We start from the raw sequence: 17,462 nt of genomic DNA, 5'->3' as shown, positions 1-17,462 counted from the left end.
TCATGGGATCCCAGAACCACAGAATTGGCTGAGCTGGGAGGGACCCATCAGGATCCTCCAGTCCAGCTGCTGGCCCTGCACAGGACACCCCAACAATGCCAGCCTGGGCCTGGCAGCGCTGTTCAAACGCTGCTGAAGCTCAGAGGGCCCTGGAGCTCAGACCCTTCCCTGGGGAGCCTGGGCAGGGCCCCAGCAGCCTCTGGGCAAAAACCTTTTCCTGACATCCAACCTGAGCCTGCCCTGACTCAGCTGCAGCCGTTCCCTCCACTCCTGTCCCTGGGCACCAGAGGGAAGAGGTTCCCACAGCCCCAGCCAGGGACCCGCTCCCAAGGCTGTTGCCATGGCGACCAGGGCTGGGACCAGCTGGGATGCTGGTTTCCACGGGCCGGAGTTCAGGAATGGGATTCCCCAATTTTCTGCTCTTGCTAAAACTGCGCTGTCCTCGCTGCCCTCCCGCCTCCCCTGGTAAGCGCAAAAGGCAAAGATCCCAGGCTGGGATAAGAACAATTTATTGGGAACAACAATGAGATAAGGAACGAATGGAACAGAAACAATATTGATAACAGAGTGTATAAATAAAACTGTTTACAGGGAAAACTAAAACACAACTTACTGGGTCTGCCTTGCCACGTATTTCCTCCTGCCTGGAAAGCACACCCTTCTCCTCAGGGACAGAGTGAGAGAGAGAGAGAGAGTGTCCCTTTCCTGCACCTGGAAATTCTCTGAGGTGGGAGTGAATGTAATGACACAGCCATGGCAAGACCCTCATGTTTTTCCATGCCACTGGTAGGGGCAGGGAAAGGGACAGGTGTCTTCCTAGCATGGATCAGAAGGAAACATGGATCACCAGGGCTCTTCCCAACATGGATCCTCCAACTATGGATGAAGTTAGGGCAGTGCACAAAAGTCCTCCTGCATTGGGGCATTGGCAGAGCTTCCCTTACAGGTGCCTCCATTGGTGTCTGGTTAAGACAGAGATCTGGGTGAAGCTTTTCCCACTCTGGGGACACTCATAGGGCCTCTCCCTCTCCCCAGTGGGGATGCGCTGGTGCCTGATGAGGTTGGAGTTGTGCTTGAAGCCCTTCCCGCACTCAGGGCAGCGCAAGGGCCTCTCATCCGTGTGAATCCGCTTATGCCGGACAAGACTGGAGCTGCTCTGAAACCTCTTCTGACACTGGGGACACTCGTAGGACCTCTCCCCCGTGTAGATGCATTGGTGTATGACAAGGGCAGAACTGGAGCTGAAGCCCTTCACACATTCCCCACACTCATAGGGCCATTCCCCAGCGTGGATCCTCTGTCTGATCAGGGTGCTGCTCTGCCTGAAGCTCTTCTCACACTCCAAGTACTTGTGGGGCTTCTGCCCATCATGAAGCTGCCCATGGACTAGCAGCTCCGAGTTCTGGCTGAAGCTCTGTCCACCTTCCTGGCTCAGGGTGGGTCTTTCCTCCTCAGAGAACCCTGGGTTGGGTTTGGAGCCCCTCCTCCTCATGGGGGATCTCCAGGGCTTTTCCTCCCCATTGGATTCTTTTCCCATGGAGCCACTCAAACCAGCCTCTTCCATGAGGTTGTGCTGTGGGGATTTGTTGTCCCTGATCTTGATCCTCAGCTCCTTCTCTGGTAGAGGAAGGACAAGCACAGGATGGGATTTCCCTCTGTGCAAGAGGGAAGGGGAAGGAGATCCCCCCAGTGCATCCCCGGCAGGATGGCGTTGGCAGCGGGGTTGTCCTGCAGCGAGGGGATTTTCTGGGCTGGGAGATGTAGCAGGAGAGAGGGGGAAAGGGGCACTGACTTCCTTCGCACCTGCCTGGGTGTCCTGAGGCATTCTCATCTTCCTTGAGGTGTCTTCTGCCATCTGGCCAAGTTTTAGGAATGGGATATTCCTAAAACAAGGAAGGAAAACAAGGGTTGAGCACAATGAGCTTTGTACTGATTTAAAAACAAACCTGGGGAAGTGTCTAAGACAGAATTCCAATTCAGTAACAAAATAAGGATCAAGGCAATGATACAGAAACACTGCCTTAAACTGACAGAGTCAGGATATAACCTGACACCCTGTTGTTCAGGGTGGTGGCAGCAGTCCCAGTAGATGGTGGTTGCAGTCCTGTTGGAGAGATGAACACAACTCTGACAAAGCAGTGATCCTGTAGAAGGGTCTGGTCTTCCTCTGGATGTCCAGTGGTGGCTAGGGAGTTCTTGTCCTCTGGGAATTCAGTAGGCAAACTGCTCCTGGTGTAGCAAAGTGTCAGCTTATATCGAGGTAGGAATGCTTGGATCCTCCCCCTGGGCGGAGGATCCCACAATGGGAGGATGGAATTTTATCAGTTCTGCAGTGACACTCAATGGCCCATTCACAGGAGATATCTCCCCTGGAGGGCATTATCAGGGCTGAGTCATGGAAGAGATAAAGAACACTGCCCCACCTGTTTATAAGAGTTGCTGAAGTTGGGGATTGAAAACATGCATTTGGTTACATCTTGCATGGCAACTGAAACTGTGGGGTAATCCCTGCTCAGGGGGTGAACACCACCGCCCTTACCCAAACTGGCTCAGCTGTAAAACCCCCACCCTGGGAATGCCACACACACAGGGGACAATGTCACACTTGGCCCCCTCCAGGGGAAGTCTGTTTCACAGGCTGGGGGACTTTGCCAAATGTTAGAATAATTTTTCTCTTTGTCCCTGTCACCTTTGTGACAGCTACACATAGCTTCCCCTTTCTTTTCATAATCCGTATTGGGCCTATTTTCCACTTTTCTTTTTTTAGAATGTGCCAGCAGCTGAGCTGGAGTTGTGCAGGACCAAAGGAATTTGGATTTGCCACAAAATAGCTTCTATTGTAAGTTTATACAATTTTGGGATTTATTTGCCTTTTCATCACAAGTGACTTGTTGGAAGAGTAAATTCAAGGCATTTTATCTAGGGTCAATTTTGATTTCGGACAAGGAACAACATTACTTCTTCTGGTGCCCAGAGGATGCTTGTGAAGCCTCTGTTCCTCTTGCCCTGGGAGATGCTTGGGGGGGTTTTTCCCTGTCCCTGTCACCCCAGGCCATTCCCCAGGGGGTCTCCATCATTCTCACCCCAGAGAATGCCTGGGGGATTCTCCCTCCCTCTCACCCCTGTGCCAGGGGGTACTCAGGGCAGTCTCTGTCCCTCTCAGCCCAGGGGATGCTCGGGGGGTCTCCATCCCTCTGGCCTCAGGCAATGCCTGTGCAGGGCTGGGGACCAGGGGCTCTGTGTCCCTCTCACCGCTGAGGGTGCTCGGGCCTGGGGGGGCTCTCTGACCTTCTCACACCTGGGGAGGCCGGGGGGGTCTCTGTCCCTCTCAGCCCTGCTGTGACCCCACCCAAACATCATCGGGGTCAGAGGGACAGAGACACCCCCAAACCCCCAGAAGGGCTGAACCTGGGATTTGGTTTGGGGCTGAGGATTTAGGAAGGGGCTGGAATTGGGGCTGGGATTGGAGTTGGGGCTGAGATTTGGATTAGCGCTGGGATTGGGGTTAAGGCTAGACATGGGATTAACTATCGGGCTGGGGTTGGGATTGGGTCTTGGAATAGACGAGTCTGAAACTGGGATGAGAATAAATACAGAACTGAGTGTGTCTAAACGTGGAGTGAGATTGATACCAGGATCACTGTCAGGTTTGGGATTGAGCTCACCCAGAGTGGGACAGAGGGGATGTTACGGTGGGAAGGTTTGGGGAAAATCCTGGTTTGGGGAAAAACAAGGTGTGAATGCCTTGGGTTGGGGATTCCTCCCACCCACGTCCATTTCTAGAAGTCACCTGATGTCCCAAAATCAAGAGTAATTAAAAAAAAACCACCAGGAGTTTCCCATTTCCAGTCTCATCCCTCTTGGGTTATGGTTGGTCCCCCATCTCAAGGCTGGTGGGGATCCCATGGGTCCTAGGGATCCCCCCTCTCCAGGGTCCTGCTTTTGGATTCTGGGAGGTTCTGGGGTGCCAAGGTCCCCCTCTCCAGCCTCCCCTCAATCCAGCCACTTGGGGTTCCCCCTTCTTTCTACCACCCTGTCCTGGATTAGCCCAAATTTGGTCGAAACCCTCCAAAAGGAGTTTCCTCTAGAATGCTGATTCAGCAGCCCCACCCTCAGCCAGTTTGGGAAAATATTTCCTTAGAGGAAAGTGGAAAAAAAAGTTACTTTACAGGCAAAGCATTTACCAGCACAAAAATTGAACAATATTAAGCAATAAAACCTCTTGCTGCTCCAAAATAGATGACAAACTCCGAAAGTTCCTCCTTGGGTTGTAGCTCCCCACACTCAGCGTCTTATCAGTGTCTTATCAGTGTCTTATCAGTCTCTTTTCAGTCCCTCCAGCACTGGAAATGCTGTGGCCCAGGCTCAGCCAGGTGGGCCACAGGTGCGAGCTGCCAGTGGTGTTCTGACTGTTCAGTGCAGAGCAGATTTAAACAGCTCCAAAGAAAAAAAAAAACCACAGTCCAGGGAACTTCTCTGCCTCAGCGAGCTAAAAACTAACTAAAAGCAAAGGACAGCTCTGTCCTGCTGTCTGTCCATCCAGCAGCTGGAATGTAGAGGAATGCAGTGTATGAAAACAAACTGCTGCTTCTTCCTCCTCCCCTTCACTCTCAGAACCAGCCTTAAAGGTGCAGAACTCATTTCTGGGCTAAACAGACCGATGGGGTACGAGCATCACGAAGTCACCCCAGGACACGCCCCTGTCAGGGTCAGGGGGTCCCGTCCCCGCCTCATCTCCGGGCTGCCGGGGGTCCCCCAGCTCCGGTATCGCCCCTTCCCCTCTCCCCGCCCCGGGGGTCCCCCGTTCCACAGCCCCGGCTCTCACGGGGATCCCCAAAACCAATGTCCCGCCCCGTCGGTACCGGGCCATCCCCACGTGGACCCCCGGGACCCTCACGAGGGGCGATCGCGGCTGCTCTTCCCCGAAAAAGCTCCTCTTAGGGAGCCCGGAGATACCCGGGGCTCGAGTCCGGGATCTGCCGGCTCCGAACACTCTCCAAAAAACCCTCACGGAGACCCCTGGCTGGAGCCGGGGCGAGCTCGGCCTCCGCCCTCCCCTGCGGCTCGGGGCTGGGGGCGATGCTCCCGGGGCAGGGGGTGCTGCAGGCTCGGCGTGCGGGCGCTGCGAGCGCCGCGATTCTCCCGCTCCTGCTCCTCCTCTCCCTCCTCTTCCTCCCGCATTTCCTCCGCTCCCAGCTCGGACCCCCCTTTCCCACCGCTCTGCCCCGCGGCTCCGCAGCCCCGGCTGCTGGGTGGGGGAGCCCCCGATCGGCCCCAGGGCTGGGCAGGGGCTCGGGGACCCCCCCGGGGCGGATCCGTCCCCCGGCCCGAGCCCCAAATTCCGCTCCGGGTCCGCCGGGCTCTGCGGGCCCGCCTGGCAACCGGTGAGTCATCGGCAAGAAAAGCTCTGGTTGGTTGGAAATTGTTTACCGCGTCCTCTGAGTGGCTGGAATTGTAAAAGGCGCTACGCCCTGCGGGTGTTCCTGGGAGCTGCGGAGTCCGGGCGGGAGCCTTTTCCTGTTTCTTTCTGTTCTCTGAGACCTCTTTCCTTTTTCTTTCTCTCTTTGAGACCTCTTCCCGCTTTCTTTCTCTCCCTTTCTCCTCCCCATTTCTTGTTCCGTTCAGTCCACGCTCAATAATCGTCGGTTGCTGTCCCACGCTCTCATTCGCTCCTTCGGTGCGGCAGAGGCGTCTCTCCCTCGCGGGGTCGTAATCCATGGACAGGGTCCCTTCCCACCCCAGTCCCTGGAAAATGTCCATCAATGCCACCTTTGCTGTGTGCTCTGGGAGCCCACAGAGCTGCTGGATCTTCTCCCCTTGGGAGAGAAGTTCCTTGGGAGGCACGGCAGGAGCAGCACCCTGGGAGCCTCGGGAATGCCCCTCTGGGATCCACGGCACACACTGCCAGGGTCTGGAATTCCAGTTCTCAGCTATGAAAAGATGTTCCTGCCCTTGAGGGCAAAGCTGTCAAGAAGGAGCCAAAAGCCAAGTGGAGCAAGATTTTACAGTGGCATTTCACTGCGAGCCTTCATAACTTCCCCCATGGTTGTTGTAGCTCCTGAACTGGGAATTAAATCTGGGCACGGTCTTTGGTGTGAGCATCCCTGGGTCAAGGGAGACACTGAGAGAGAAACAGAGCAGACAAAGAGAGGCAGGAGAGAAAAGAGGGCACAAACACAGTCAGCTGAGAAGGTGCCACTCTGAAAACAGACCAGAACTGACTGAAAAGGAATAGAACAGAAAGGAATAATTTTGCACCTTTTATTTACTATCAAAATACAATTTCTTCCCCTTCTCACAAACATCTTGCCAGTGTCATTCAGCAGGGCTGTCAGAAAGTCCTTCATTCTGGGTGGATGTTCCAGGCTGCAGCCACAAGGAAAGAGGAATGGGGATTTTCCTGCTCCTGGGGAGTTTGACATCCTCAGCTGAGGAGAGGAGGAGGCACCAAAAGAAAAGGGCAGCTGGGCTTCACCCTTCCACAGGAAAAACGGGGCGGGGGAATCTCTCATCCTGTCTGCTGCTGCTCCCACAGGGATGTGAGGGCCGATCCCAGAGCCCCAGTGGTCACAGTCAGGGCTGCCCTCAGGGAATGCTTGCCTGGTACTGAGGGGCAGCGTGGGAGCACCTGGATCTTGGGACACCCAGCTGCCCCTCATGTTTGGAGGTGCCTGAGGAGGGCTGGGACAACGCCAGGGACATCCTGCAGTGACATCCCCCCTGTCCTGCCCTGTGGGTGAGCTCAGTCAACAAACCTGACCTTGATCCTGGTCTCAATCTCACTCCATGTTTAGACACACTTACAGTTCTGTATTTAATCTCATCCCAGTTTCAGACATGTCTAGCCCTAGACCCAATCCCAACCCCAGCCCGATAGTTAATCCCATGTCTAGCCTTAACCCCAATCCCAGCGCTAATCCAAATCTCAGCCCCAACTCCAATCCCAGCCCCAATTCCAGCCCCTTCCTAAATCCTCAGCCCCAAACCAAATCCCAGGTTCAGCCCTTCTGGGGGTTTGGGGGTGTCTCTGTCCCTCTGACCCCGATGATGTTTGGGTGGGGTCACAGCAGGGCTGAGAGGGACAGAGACCCCCCCGGCCTCCCCAGGTGTGAGAAGGTCAGAGAGCCCCCCTAGCCCCAAGCACCCTCAGTGGTGAGAGGGACACAGAGCCCCTGGTCCCCAGCCCTGCACAAGCATTGCCTGAGGCCAGAGGGATGGAGACCCCCCGAGCATCCCCCAGGGTGAGGGGACAGAGACCCCCGAGCATCCCCTGGGCTGAGAGGGACAGAGACTGCCCTGAGTACCCCCTGGCACAGGGGTGAGAGGGAGGGAGACCCTCCAGGCATTCTCTGGGGTGAGAATGATGGAGACCCCCTGGGGAATGGCCTGGGGTGACAGGGACAGGGACACCCCCTGGGGAATTGCCTGAGGTGACAGGGACAGGGACACTCCTGGGGGAATGGCCTGGGGTGACAGGGACAGGGACAAGCCCCCCAAACCCCTGCCAAGCATCCCCCAGGGCGAGAGGCACAGAGACCCCTTGAGCATTCCCTGGGCACTGGACAAAATAATTTGGCAGAAATCAAACTTGACTCTGCATAAATCACTTTGATGAATATTTGATTTTCCCACAAGTCAGATGTGATGAAAATGCAAACAAATCCCGAACATTAATAAACTGTCAGTACAAGCAATTTTGTGGCAATTCCAAGTTCTACTGGTTCCTGCACAGCTCCAGCTCAGCTGCTAGCACATTCTGATAAAAGTGTAAATTCAGCCCAAGACAGATATCATTAAAAGGAAAGTAAACTCTTTGTAGCTGTCACAAAGGCGACAGGGATGAAGAGAAAAATGATTCTCACATTTCGCAAAGCACTCAAGCCTGGGAATTCAGGAGTTTTTTGGGAATTTAGCTACTTGAGCTGAGCTTCTTGTAGGACTATTAGCAGCCTTGTGTTCCTCACCATGGGGTGAATGAACCTTGTCAGTCTCGCTGGTATCATTTGCTCCCTTTCCTCCTGTGATTTTAAAAAACATTTCAAGGAAGGATGTTGCAGACATTTTTTCATAAAATCCTCTCTTTTGGGATTTGTCCTTTCTGGGAAGCTGAGGCCCCAGAAGAAAAATGCAAACAATAATTATCTGCTGATGTGGAATGTAACAGGAGCATCTGTGATTGGTCTTCTGGGAGTGTTTGGATTTGCTGACCACTCACAGGAGAGTTGGTCCTTGCTTTCTGCTGGACACAGAACTTTGTTATTCATTCTCTTCTTCCTATTCTTAGCTTAGCAAGCCTCTGCAACTTTTCTCTTTATTCCTTTTAGCATATTTATAATGTATTATATATCATATATCAATAAATCCAGCCTTCTGATCATGAACCAAGATTCTCGTCCACTTCTCTCACTCTGAAGACCTTCATCAGGTCGCTGTAATAGGACAACAAAATATTTTCTTTACACTCCAGGCCCACAAAGGCGATTTACCTCATCAGTTCTCCCATAAGTCACTCAGAGGAAGCTGCAGCCCAGTTTCAAAGAGTTCCTCCAGAGAGAACCACAACCTCCTCAGAGGAGGGAACCATGCTGTTGTCAAAGGCACTTGGGGTCAGAGAACAGTGCCTAAACTCACTGTGCCAAAATAATTTCACAGTCTGGTGAGTCTGGTTAAGAAAAGTGTTAGAGAGATTCCTCTGCCCCAATTAAGGTGATAATGAGACCGAACCCAAAATGAATTTTATTGAACAGTAAATGGGATAGAAAAGGGGGGACAGGAAGGGAATGACAGGAAAAAGAGCCCTCCCCTGGGGCAGGGTAAGTGTGATATTGTTCCCTGTATGCGTGGCATTCCCAGGGTGGGGGTTTTACAGCTGAGCCAGTTTGGGTAAGGGCGGTGGTGTTCACCCCCTGAGCAGGGATTACCCCACAGTTTCAGTTGCCATGCAAGATGTAACCAAATGCATGTTTTCAATCCCCAACTTCAGCAACTCTTATAAACAGGTGGGGCAGTGTTCTTTATCTCTTCCATGACTCAGCCCTGATAATGCCCTCCAGGGGAGATATCTCCTGTGAATGGGCCATTGAGTGTCACTGCAGAACTGATAAAATTCCATCCTCCCATTGTGGGATGCTCCGCCCAGGGGGAGGATCCAAGCATTCCTACCTCGATATAAGCTGACACTTTGCTACACCAGGAGCAGTTTGCCTACTGAATTCCCAGAGGACAAGAACTCCATAACCAGCACTGGACATCCAGAGGAAGACCAGACCCTTCTACAGGATCACTGCTTTGTCAGAGTTGTGTTCATCTCTCCAACAGGACTGCAGCCACCATTTATTGGGACTGCTGCCACCACCCTGAACAACAGGGTGTCAGGTTATATCCTGACTCTGTCAGTTTAAGGCAGTGTTTCTGTATCATTGCCTTGATCTTCATTTCTTTTAAATTGTAATTCTGGTTTAGACCCTCCCCAGGTTTGCCTTCAAACCGGTACAAAAGACAATGTGTGCACCCTTTGTTTTCTTCCCAGAACAGGATTTCCCATTCCTAAACCTTGATTGGATGGAGAAGGAGGCTGTGAGGAAGAGGAAGGATCCCCGGGACACCCAGATAGGTGAGGAGGAAGTCAGTTCCTATTTCCCCCTCTCTCCTGCTCTATCTCCCAGCCCAGCACAGCCCCCAGCTGCAGGACAACCCTGCTGCCAACGCCATCCTGCCGGGGATGCCCTGGGGGAATCTCCTTCCCCTTCCCTCTGGCATGGAGGCAAATCCCATCCTGTCCTTGTCCTTCCTTCCCCAGGGAAGGAACTGAGGATGGAGACCAGGGAGGAAAAATCTGCATGGCAGAACCTCGTGAAAGAGGCCGTTTTGAGTGATTCTAGCGCACAGGAATCCAACAGGGAAGAAAAACCTCAGACATCCCCCATGAGGAGGGGCTCCAATCCCAGCCCAGGGTGCTCTGAAGAAGAAAGAGCCACCCTGAGCCAGGAAGGTGGGCAGAGCTACAGCCAGAGTTCAGAGCTGGTGGTCCATGAGCAGCTTCATGATGGGGAGAAGCCCCACAAGTGCTTGCAGTGTGGGAAGAGCTTTAGGCGGAGCTCCCACCTGATCAGCCACCAGATGATCCACACTGGGGAATGGCCCTACAAGTGTGGGGAGTGTGGGAAGGGCTTCAGCTACAGATCCAACCTTGTGACCCACCAACGCATCCACACGGGGGAGAAGCCCTACGAGTGTCCCCAGTGTCAGAAGAGGTTTCAGAGCAGCTCCAATCTCCTCCAGCACCAGCGGATTCACACTGAGGAGAGGCCCTTCCTCTGCCCTGAGTGCAGGAAGGGCTTGAAGCACAAGTCCGACCTCATCAAGCACCGGCGCATCCACACTGGGGAGAGGCCCTACCAGTGCGCCACATGTGGGAAGAGCTTCACCACCAGCTCTCACTTGACCAGACACCAACGGAGCCACCAGTAAGGGATCCCTGCAAATGCCACAAATGCAGGAACAGCTTCATCCACCACTCCAGCTTCATCCCCCATGGGAGAACCCACATTGGGAAGAGCCCTGCTGATCCATGTTCCCCATGATCCATGCTGGGAAGACACCAGTCCCTTTCCCTGCCCCTACCAGTGTCATGATGAGGCATTGAAAAACATGAAGGTCTTGTCATGGCTGTGTCATTACATTCACTCCCACCTCAGAGAATTTCCAGGTGCAGAAAAGGGACACTCTCTCTCTCTCTCCCTGAGAAGAAGGGTGTCCTTTCCAAACAGGGGAAATTGTGGCCAGGAATACCCAGTGAGTTGTGTTTTAGTTTTCCCAGTAAACTGTTTCATTTATCCCTTCTGTTATCAATATTGTTTCAGTTCTGTTTGTCCCTTATCTTGTTCCTGTTCCTAATAAATTGTTCTTATCCTGTCAGTTTCTCAGCTGTTTAGGTGACCTGGAAAGGCCTTGGGTGGCCTTGGACAACCCGCGCTTCAAAGGACGAGAAGAGGCTCCAGATCTTTTCTCGGTCTCGGTGTTTATTAATTGTTTATCTAAAATATTTTCTCTTGGCCCGACAGAGGTCTGCACAGCAGCCAGCCATGAGCACACTGAGCGCCCCCGGGGCGGTCACCTATCTTTATACTCAAAGTTACGTATACAATATTTATCATTTTTTCCCCAATACCTTTTACCCTTATTAACCAATGCACTTTTAGTAATAACCAATCCCAAAGTGCCAACATCACCACAGAAGATGGAGGCGAAGAAGAAGAAGAAGAAGAAGAGGACACGCCCCAATTCCTCCATCTTACTTCTTTAGACCCCCCTGTACAGAAATCCTAAACCCTGTGTCTTACACTCTAATTAACTTATCCCGTCACCATTTACCCCAGTGAAATCCTCCTATCCTCATACAGGTGTCATCTCCTGTGTAGGATCAAAGTCTAGCCACCAGACACTTCTGGCAACATTCCAGGACTCCCGAGAGCCCCAAGGGTGGTCTCGGTCCCTCTGCACCTCACTCCTGAGGTGCTGAGATCCCACATTATCCCAGCCCGGGATCTTTGCCTTTGTGCTTTCCATGGGAGGCGGGAGGGCAGTGAGGGCAGCGCGGTTTTAGCAGGAGCAGGAAATTGGGGAATCCCATTCCTGAACCCCGGCCCATGGAAACCAGCATCCCAGCTGGTCCCAGCCCTGGTCGCCATGGCAACAGCCTTTGGAGCGGTCCTTGGCTGGGGCTGTGGGAACCTCTTCCCTCTGGTGCCCAGGGACAGGAGTGGAGGGAACGGCTGCAGCTGAGTTGGGGCAGGCTCAGGTTGGATGTCAGGAAAAGGTTTTTGCCCAGAGGCTGCTGGGGCCCTGCCCAGGCTCCCCAGGGAAGGGTCCCAGCTCCAGGGGCTCTCTGAGCTTCAGCAGCGTTTGGCCAGAGCTGCCAGGCCCAAGCCCAGGCTGGCATTGTTGGGGTGTCCTGTGCAGGGCCAGCAGCTGGACTGGAGGATCCTGATGGGTCCCTCCCAGCTCAGCCAATTCTGTGGTTCTGGGATCCCATGAGCCTGGGGATGGGGCTGCCAATGGTTGCCATGGCAACGGGCTGTGGCCTGAGCTGGTGTCCATGGCAACCATCCCTGGCATGGGGTATCCATGGAGCTGCCAAGGGACTGGCCATAGCAACAGGGGGCTGCTGATGGTTGCCATGGAAACTGACCATAGCAACAGGGGGCTGCTGATGGTTGCCTGCTAAGGATCAGGTTTGTCACAGGCCCTCAGAGGGGTTCCATGGGGACTTTCCAAGAGTCTCCAGGCTGTTCCAGAGCTGGAATGTCACAGGCACAGACAGGGGCTCCATGGAGACCTCCCAGGGCTTTCTGGGGATGGTAAAGAGCCCTGTGGTCAGAGGCAGTCTCAGCCATTCCATGGTGACATCCCAGGGGACCTTGGGCTGCAAAGGCACCGATCTGTCACAGGCACTCATGGGGGCTCCACGGTGACATCCCAGGAGTCCCCAGGCTGCCAAAGAGCCAGGATGTCTCAGACACTCACAGGGGTTTCTGTCATGGGCAGATATATTTATATAAATATGTATTCTCTATTATGGTAATGATTAGACAAAATTGCCTTAATCAGACATATTTATGCCAGTATGTAAGATACGTAAAATATATTATTCAGAGCACTAGGAAATTATTGCAAAGCAACTGTATTAAGCAAAACCTGTAATTAAGCAGAGATTGATGTCACTCCCCTAGACCAATGACCATGGGCAATTCCCTTTGGCTCAGCCTGGAGCAGTGACCTTGAGGGTTTCCCCACCACTGGGAGGAATCCCCACACCCCTCAAGAAGGGAAATGTCAGGAGATGCTGCCATTAAAATATGGGATGGGGCTTTTCTCGTCTGAGGTGCTGCCCTGTCAGTCAGATGTGCCCAGGCTGGGCCAGCTCAGCAGCGCTGCAGAAGCTCTCAGTGGTGTCACTTGGTTGTTCCTTTCTCTGGGGATTTTTCCAGCTCTGCCACAGCTTCAGCTCCCTCTGAGGATGTTGAACTTTGAGATGGAGGAGTCAGGCTGGTTTCAGCATTATTCACCCCAAAAGCAGTGAGACACCCCTCCTTCATTTCCCACCGGGGGCTTTGCAAACAGGACCTTGTCAGAGTTGTTGGAGCCCATTGCAGGCAGAGCCTCCTGCTCCAGCTGGAACTGCCTTTCCTGTGCCATCAGCAGGGCAGGTCCCGCTGCAGGAAAAGCCCCAGGCCATCCCCGGCACAGGGAAGGGCTCGGGCACAAGGGCAGAGTGCCGTGCTGGGAGCTGTGCCAGGGAGAGCCTGAGGCACCAAAGGCACCTTGGCAGCAGCAGCTGCTTGCAGGCCATGGCCAGAAGCCTCCCTTGGCAGCCCGGCCTGGTGGCCACCACTGCAGAGCTGCTGCCTCAGGGCTCATTCCTGGCTGGGCTCTGAAAAGCCACTTCTGCCCCAGGAGCCTGACTGGGAAGCCACTGGCCCCAGCACCTTGGGGACAAGATATTGATGACAAAACTCTTCATGCCCGCAGAGCCAAGGCAGGGGCAGAGGAAAGGGCAGAGCCAGGCCCAGGGGACAGGGCTGCCATGGTGATGGCTGTGAGGTCACTGCCCCAGCAGCAGCCTGGCTGCCCTCAGCAGACATTCTGGCCAGAAGCCTTGTGAGGGCACCCAGCATATCAGAGAACCCACAATGCAGGAATTCTGTCACTGGAGATGAGAGGGTTTCAATGGGCAATGCTGCACAAAGCTCCTGCTCTTGGACAATTCCTGGGATGGGGAATCCACTTCTCTGGAAAAACGGTTGCAGTTTCCTGCCACTTTCTTAATTGTAAAATATTTCCTCCTTCTAACAAATGTTAATTTGTCCCCATTCAGTTTAAAGATACTGACCCGTTTTCTGTCACTGTAGGATTTAGGAGAAAATAACTTCGAATGCTATTTTTCCCTTTTCACAGACCTTGGAGAGGACTCAAAAATCTCCCAGAATGGGGTTTGGAGGCCTCATCACAAAACCAGCAGGCAGAGCCTGCAGCCTCTGTGGTCAGTGGTGTAGAGACTGAGGACTGAAAGGGAATAGCCTGGGAGGGATGGATGGGTGGTTTCAGAGAGGCTGAAGCTTTTCTTCACAGTATGAATAAGCCTGAAGAAGACCTAATAGCACCAAGTGCAGCTTGGGAGGTCCAGACTGAACACCAGCAGAAAGGAATTTCCCTGTCAGAGCAGGAGTGTGGTACAGCACATCCCCAGAAGGAGCCTGGAGCAGCCCAAGGCTCTGTGTGGGCAGGCAGAGGCAGGCAGGAGGCAGAGCTGTCAGCAAAGGAAGGGCCCAGACACGTGGGGCAGCCAGGGATGCCGACAGCCTGCAGGGACAGAGGCGCAGGTTTGCTCAGCAGCAGAAACACCTTTCCCTCGCTTGTCCCCAGCTGTCATCAATGCCACCAGTGTTCTGCTCTACCTGGAACCTGGGCACATTTTCTCAGTCCTGTCCCTCAGATGGATCTATTTAAATTATGAGAAACTTCAGTGTTTCACCCTCTTTTTGAGTCCCTGAGAAGGTTTTTTTGAGCACACTCCGAGGGACTGAGTCTGATGCAAAGAGCAGCAAAGCCCCAGAGGCTCATTAAAGTCCCTGTGCTGTGTCTGTGCTGCTGAGCTGGGCTGGGGTCCTGGCCCAGAGGCAGCTCCTGGCAAGGGCAGCGCTGCAGAGAGACAGCTCTGGCCAGGAGCAGCTCCTGTGCACAGCCCAGCAGGGCTGGGGCACTGCCAGGGCCCCTCAGGGACACCAGCAGGTCACAGACAGAGCTCTCAGGGGCTCAGCACTGCCAGGGGCTGTAGGATGGCCCAGAGGGGGCTGTGTCACAGCAGCACCTCTGGGGCTGTGTCACAGAGGCACAGAGCAGCTGGGATGTCAGCAAGGGGCTGTGGGACAGCACAGAGTGGGCTATGTGAGGTCACAGATTGGGCTGTGACATCGCAAAATTTGTTGTGTGAGGTCACTGAGCAGCTACAGCGTCATAGAGGGGACTTTGTGACATCACAGAACAGGCTGTGAGATCATGGCATGGCTGCATGACATCATAGAGCTGGCAGTGAGGTCAAAGTATGTGCTGTGACCTTACAGAGTGTCAGTATGACATCACAGAGAGGGTTTTGTGACATCACTGAGGGGGGTTGTTACATCACAGAGCTGGCTGTGACATCATAGAGTAGGGTGTGAGGCCATAGAGCAGATCCTGACATCATAGAAGGTGGCTCTGTGACATCAGGGAGTGGGCTGTGACAACACTGGGTGGCTGTGTAACATCATAGAACAGGCTGTGACATCACAGTAGAGACTGTGAAATCATAGAGTAACTTTCTGACATCACAGAGACTTCTGTGACATCACAGAGCAGCTGTATCACATCATAGCGTGGCATCTCAGAGTTGGCTCGGGGACATCACAGGGGCTGTGTGACATCACAGGGGCTGTGTGACATCATAGGGATCTGTGTGACATCACAGGGGCAGTGTGACATCACAGGGGCAGTGTGACATCACGGGGGCTCTGGGACATCACAGGAGCAGTGTGACATCACAGGGGCTGTGTGACATCACGGGGGCACTGTGACATCACAGGGCCTGTGTGACATCACAGGGCCTGTGTGAGGTCCCTGGGGAGGTCACTCTGCCCCGGCCCCCCTCACAGTTCCCCCAGAGCAGTCCAACCCTGCTCGTGCACAGCGGGGTCCCCTGTCCCCCCGGGTCCCCCCGCCCCCGGCCCCGCAGCCTCCCCCAGAGGATGTTCCACGAGATCGACTCCAGAGCCTGACATGGGGACAGGGGGCCGGGGCCCTGGGGGTGGCACAGGGGGACAGGGACCCCCCGGCAGCGTCCCCGTGTCCCCCATGGCCAGAGCCTGGGCCAGGGCTCCTTCACCCTGTTACCAACGAGGCCTTGAGAGCGCTGAAGAAATCCCCAGCAAGGGAGCAGCAATAACCAGACTGAATATTAAGGGACAGCAGCACAAAGTTCCTTGGCAAGAGTCACTCTGCTCCTGACTGGACACTTCAGGCACAACAAGGAAGCAAAGCAACAACAAAACCAAACAGAATCCAAACAATCAAACCAGAAATTTACTGAGAAATGGGGCTTTCATTCCTAAGGAAAAGAACTGTCCTTCTTATCTCGGTGCCCATGGCCAGAATTGGGATTTCACCTCCAGTATTCCCTATTGTGACAGAGTGGAGGAATTTCTTGTCTCAAGACATTTCATGTGTGGGGAGTGTTGCAGTGTGTTGCAATTTCCTGTTTTAAACTTCCCAGCCCCTTCCCAGGTGTGGCAATATCTCTCTTCCCCTTCCCCCTCGCCCCCTGCGGGGCTGTCAGTCAGTCTTAGCATTCCAGCAAGGCCATCGTGTGGTTGGTCAGGTTCAAAAGATGCCCCTGTGCCCAGAGGTCATTGGTCTGTCTGGGTGTCATCGTTGCCTGAGACCCTGCCCCTCCCACCTGGTTGGTGGCTCAGCTGTCCCTTCCCTCCCCCTCCCCCCGGAGCTTAAAAAGTCACTCAGGCCTTGCGGTCGGGATTCTGTTGGTGCTGTTACCTAAGATTCAGATGTCTGTGTCCATGGAATAAACTCTTGATATTAACCCTCCAGCAGAATCTCTCTCCTTTTCCTCCTCACCTTAGCCTGAAGCCTTCTCACCTGAGGCAAACTGAGTTTCCACAAGCCAGGACTTGTTTTGGCACTCAGCTGCACCATCCAGCCAGCCAAAAGTGTCTCTGAGGTGAAACACCACAGTTGCCGCCTTTGGCCCAGGAGCAGGGGTCAGAGGAGCCATGGCACAATCTACCTGGTAATATTGGGATCTTATTCCAATAAGGGAGGAAGGGGCAGGTCCAGCCCTCCCCTGTCCTGGAAGCCCAGCCCTGCCCTGCCCTGTGACCCCAGTCCCCCCAGAGCCTCTATCCCAGCCCAGCAGTGTCTGCCAGTCTCTGGCACAGCACAGGCAATGCTCCACAGCCACCTCTGCAGCCCCAGCCCAGCTCCTGAGGGACCAAATGACCCACAGTCCCACCTGGGGGAAGGGCCCAGGAAGACCAAGGGGTATTGAAGGCTGACCACAAGGCAAGCACATATCTTGACCCTACCTCCTGTTGGAATTTCCATCTGAACGCTACTGGAATCCAGGAGTTGGTACCTCTGTGTGTGCTCCTCTGTATCCTTTTTGCCTCTCTCTCTTTCTGTCCTTTTCTTCTATTTCGGTCCTTTTGCAAATTTGAGTAATGTAAAATTCAAATAGCTTAGAGTTTGTGAAGTTGAATGGGCCAAGTCAGTGCTTTAAGAAGTGTTCTGTGTTGATTGAATGTCATATTAAATCTTTTGCCAAAAATTCTCTGATTTTCTAAAGTTACCAGTAAAGACTGTTTTGTTGTTTTGAGCTCCTGAGGATCTCTTGTTGGTATTTCTCCAGGAAGTCC

General features: G+C 53.7%; 2 protein-coding genes across 2 annotated transcripts; one reads left to right on the top strand and one right to left on the bottom strand.

The window, feature by feature from the left end:
• Positions 1–940: 940 nt before the first annotated feature.
• LOC132086172 (zinc finger protein 3-like) lies at positions 941–1,855 on the bottom strand. The gene is made up of 3 exons (XM_059491640.1): positions 1,804–1,855; positions 1,552–1,617; positions 941–1,422 (listed from the first exon to the last, which is right to left on the bottom strand). Exons 1-3 carry the CDS (start codon positions 1,853–1,855, stop codon positions 941–943), a joined length of 600 nt encoding a protein of 199 aa, XP_059347623.1.
• Positions 1,856–4,660: 2,805 nt separating this feature from the next.
• On the top strand, positions 4,661–10,470 carry LOC132086171 (zinc finger protein 239-like). Its single transcript, XM_059491639.1, has 5 exons — positions 4,661–4,764; positions 5,240–5,384; positions 5,626–5,677; positions 8,929–8,999; positions 9,988–10,470. Exons 1-5 carry the CDS (start codon positions 4,661–4,663, stop codon positions 10,468–10,470), a joined length of 855 nt encoding a protein of 284 aa, XP_059347622.1.
• The last annotated feature ends 6,992 nt before the right edge of the window (positions 10,471–17,462 follow it).

The sequence above is a fragment of the Ammospiza nelsoni genome, chromosome W (genome assembly GCF_027579445.1).
Source record: "Ammospiza nelsoni isolate bAmmNel1 chromosome W, bAmmNel1.pri, whole genome shotgun sequence".
NCBI lineage: Eukaryota > Metazoa > Chordata > Aves > Passeriformes > Passerellidae > Ammospiza > Ammospiza nelsoni.
This window is presented reverse-complemented; position numbering and strand designations above follow the sequence as displayed.

Coding starts and splice junctions, on each gene's coding strand:
- LOC132086172 (XM_059491640.1), bottom strand. CDS start 1,855: ATGGCAGAAGACACCTCAAGGAAGATGAGAATGCCTCAGGACACCCAG. Junction 1,618..1,803: donor GCCTCAGGACACCCAGGCAG/GTGCGAAGGAAG, acceptor TTCCTCTACCAG/AGAAGGAGCTGAGGATCAAG. Junction 1,423..1,551: donor CAACCTCATGGAAGAGGCTG/GTTTGAGTGGCT, acceptor TGAGCCAGGAAG/GTGGACAGAGCTTCAGCCAG.
- LOC132086171 (XM_059491639.1), top strand. CDS start 4,661: ATGGGGTACGAGCATCACGAAGTCACCCCAGGACACGCCCCTGTCAGG. Junction 4,765..5,239: donor CCGGGGGTCCCCCAGCTCCG/GTATCGCCCCTT, acceptor GCGGCTCCGCAG/CCCCGGCTGCTGGGTGGGGG. Junction 5,678..8,928: donor CGCTCTCATTCGCTCCTTCG/GTGCGGCAGAGG, acceptor ATTACCCCACAG/TTTCAGTTGCCATGCAAGAT.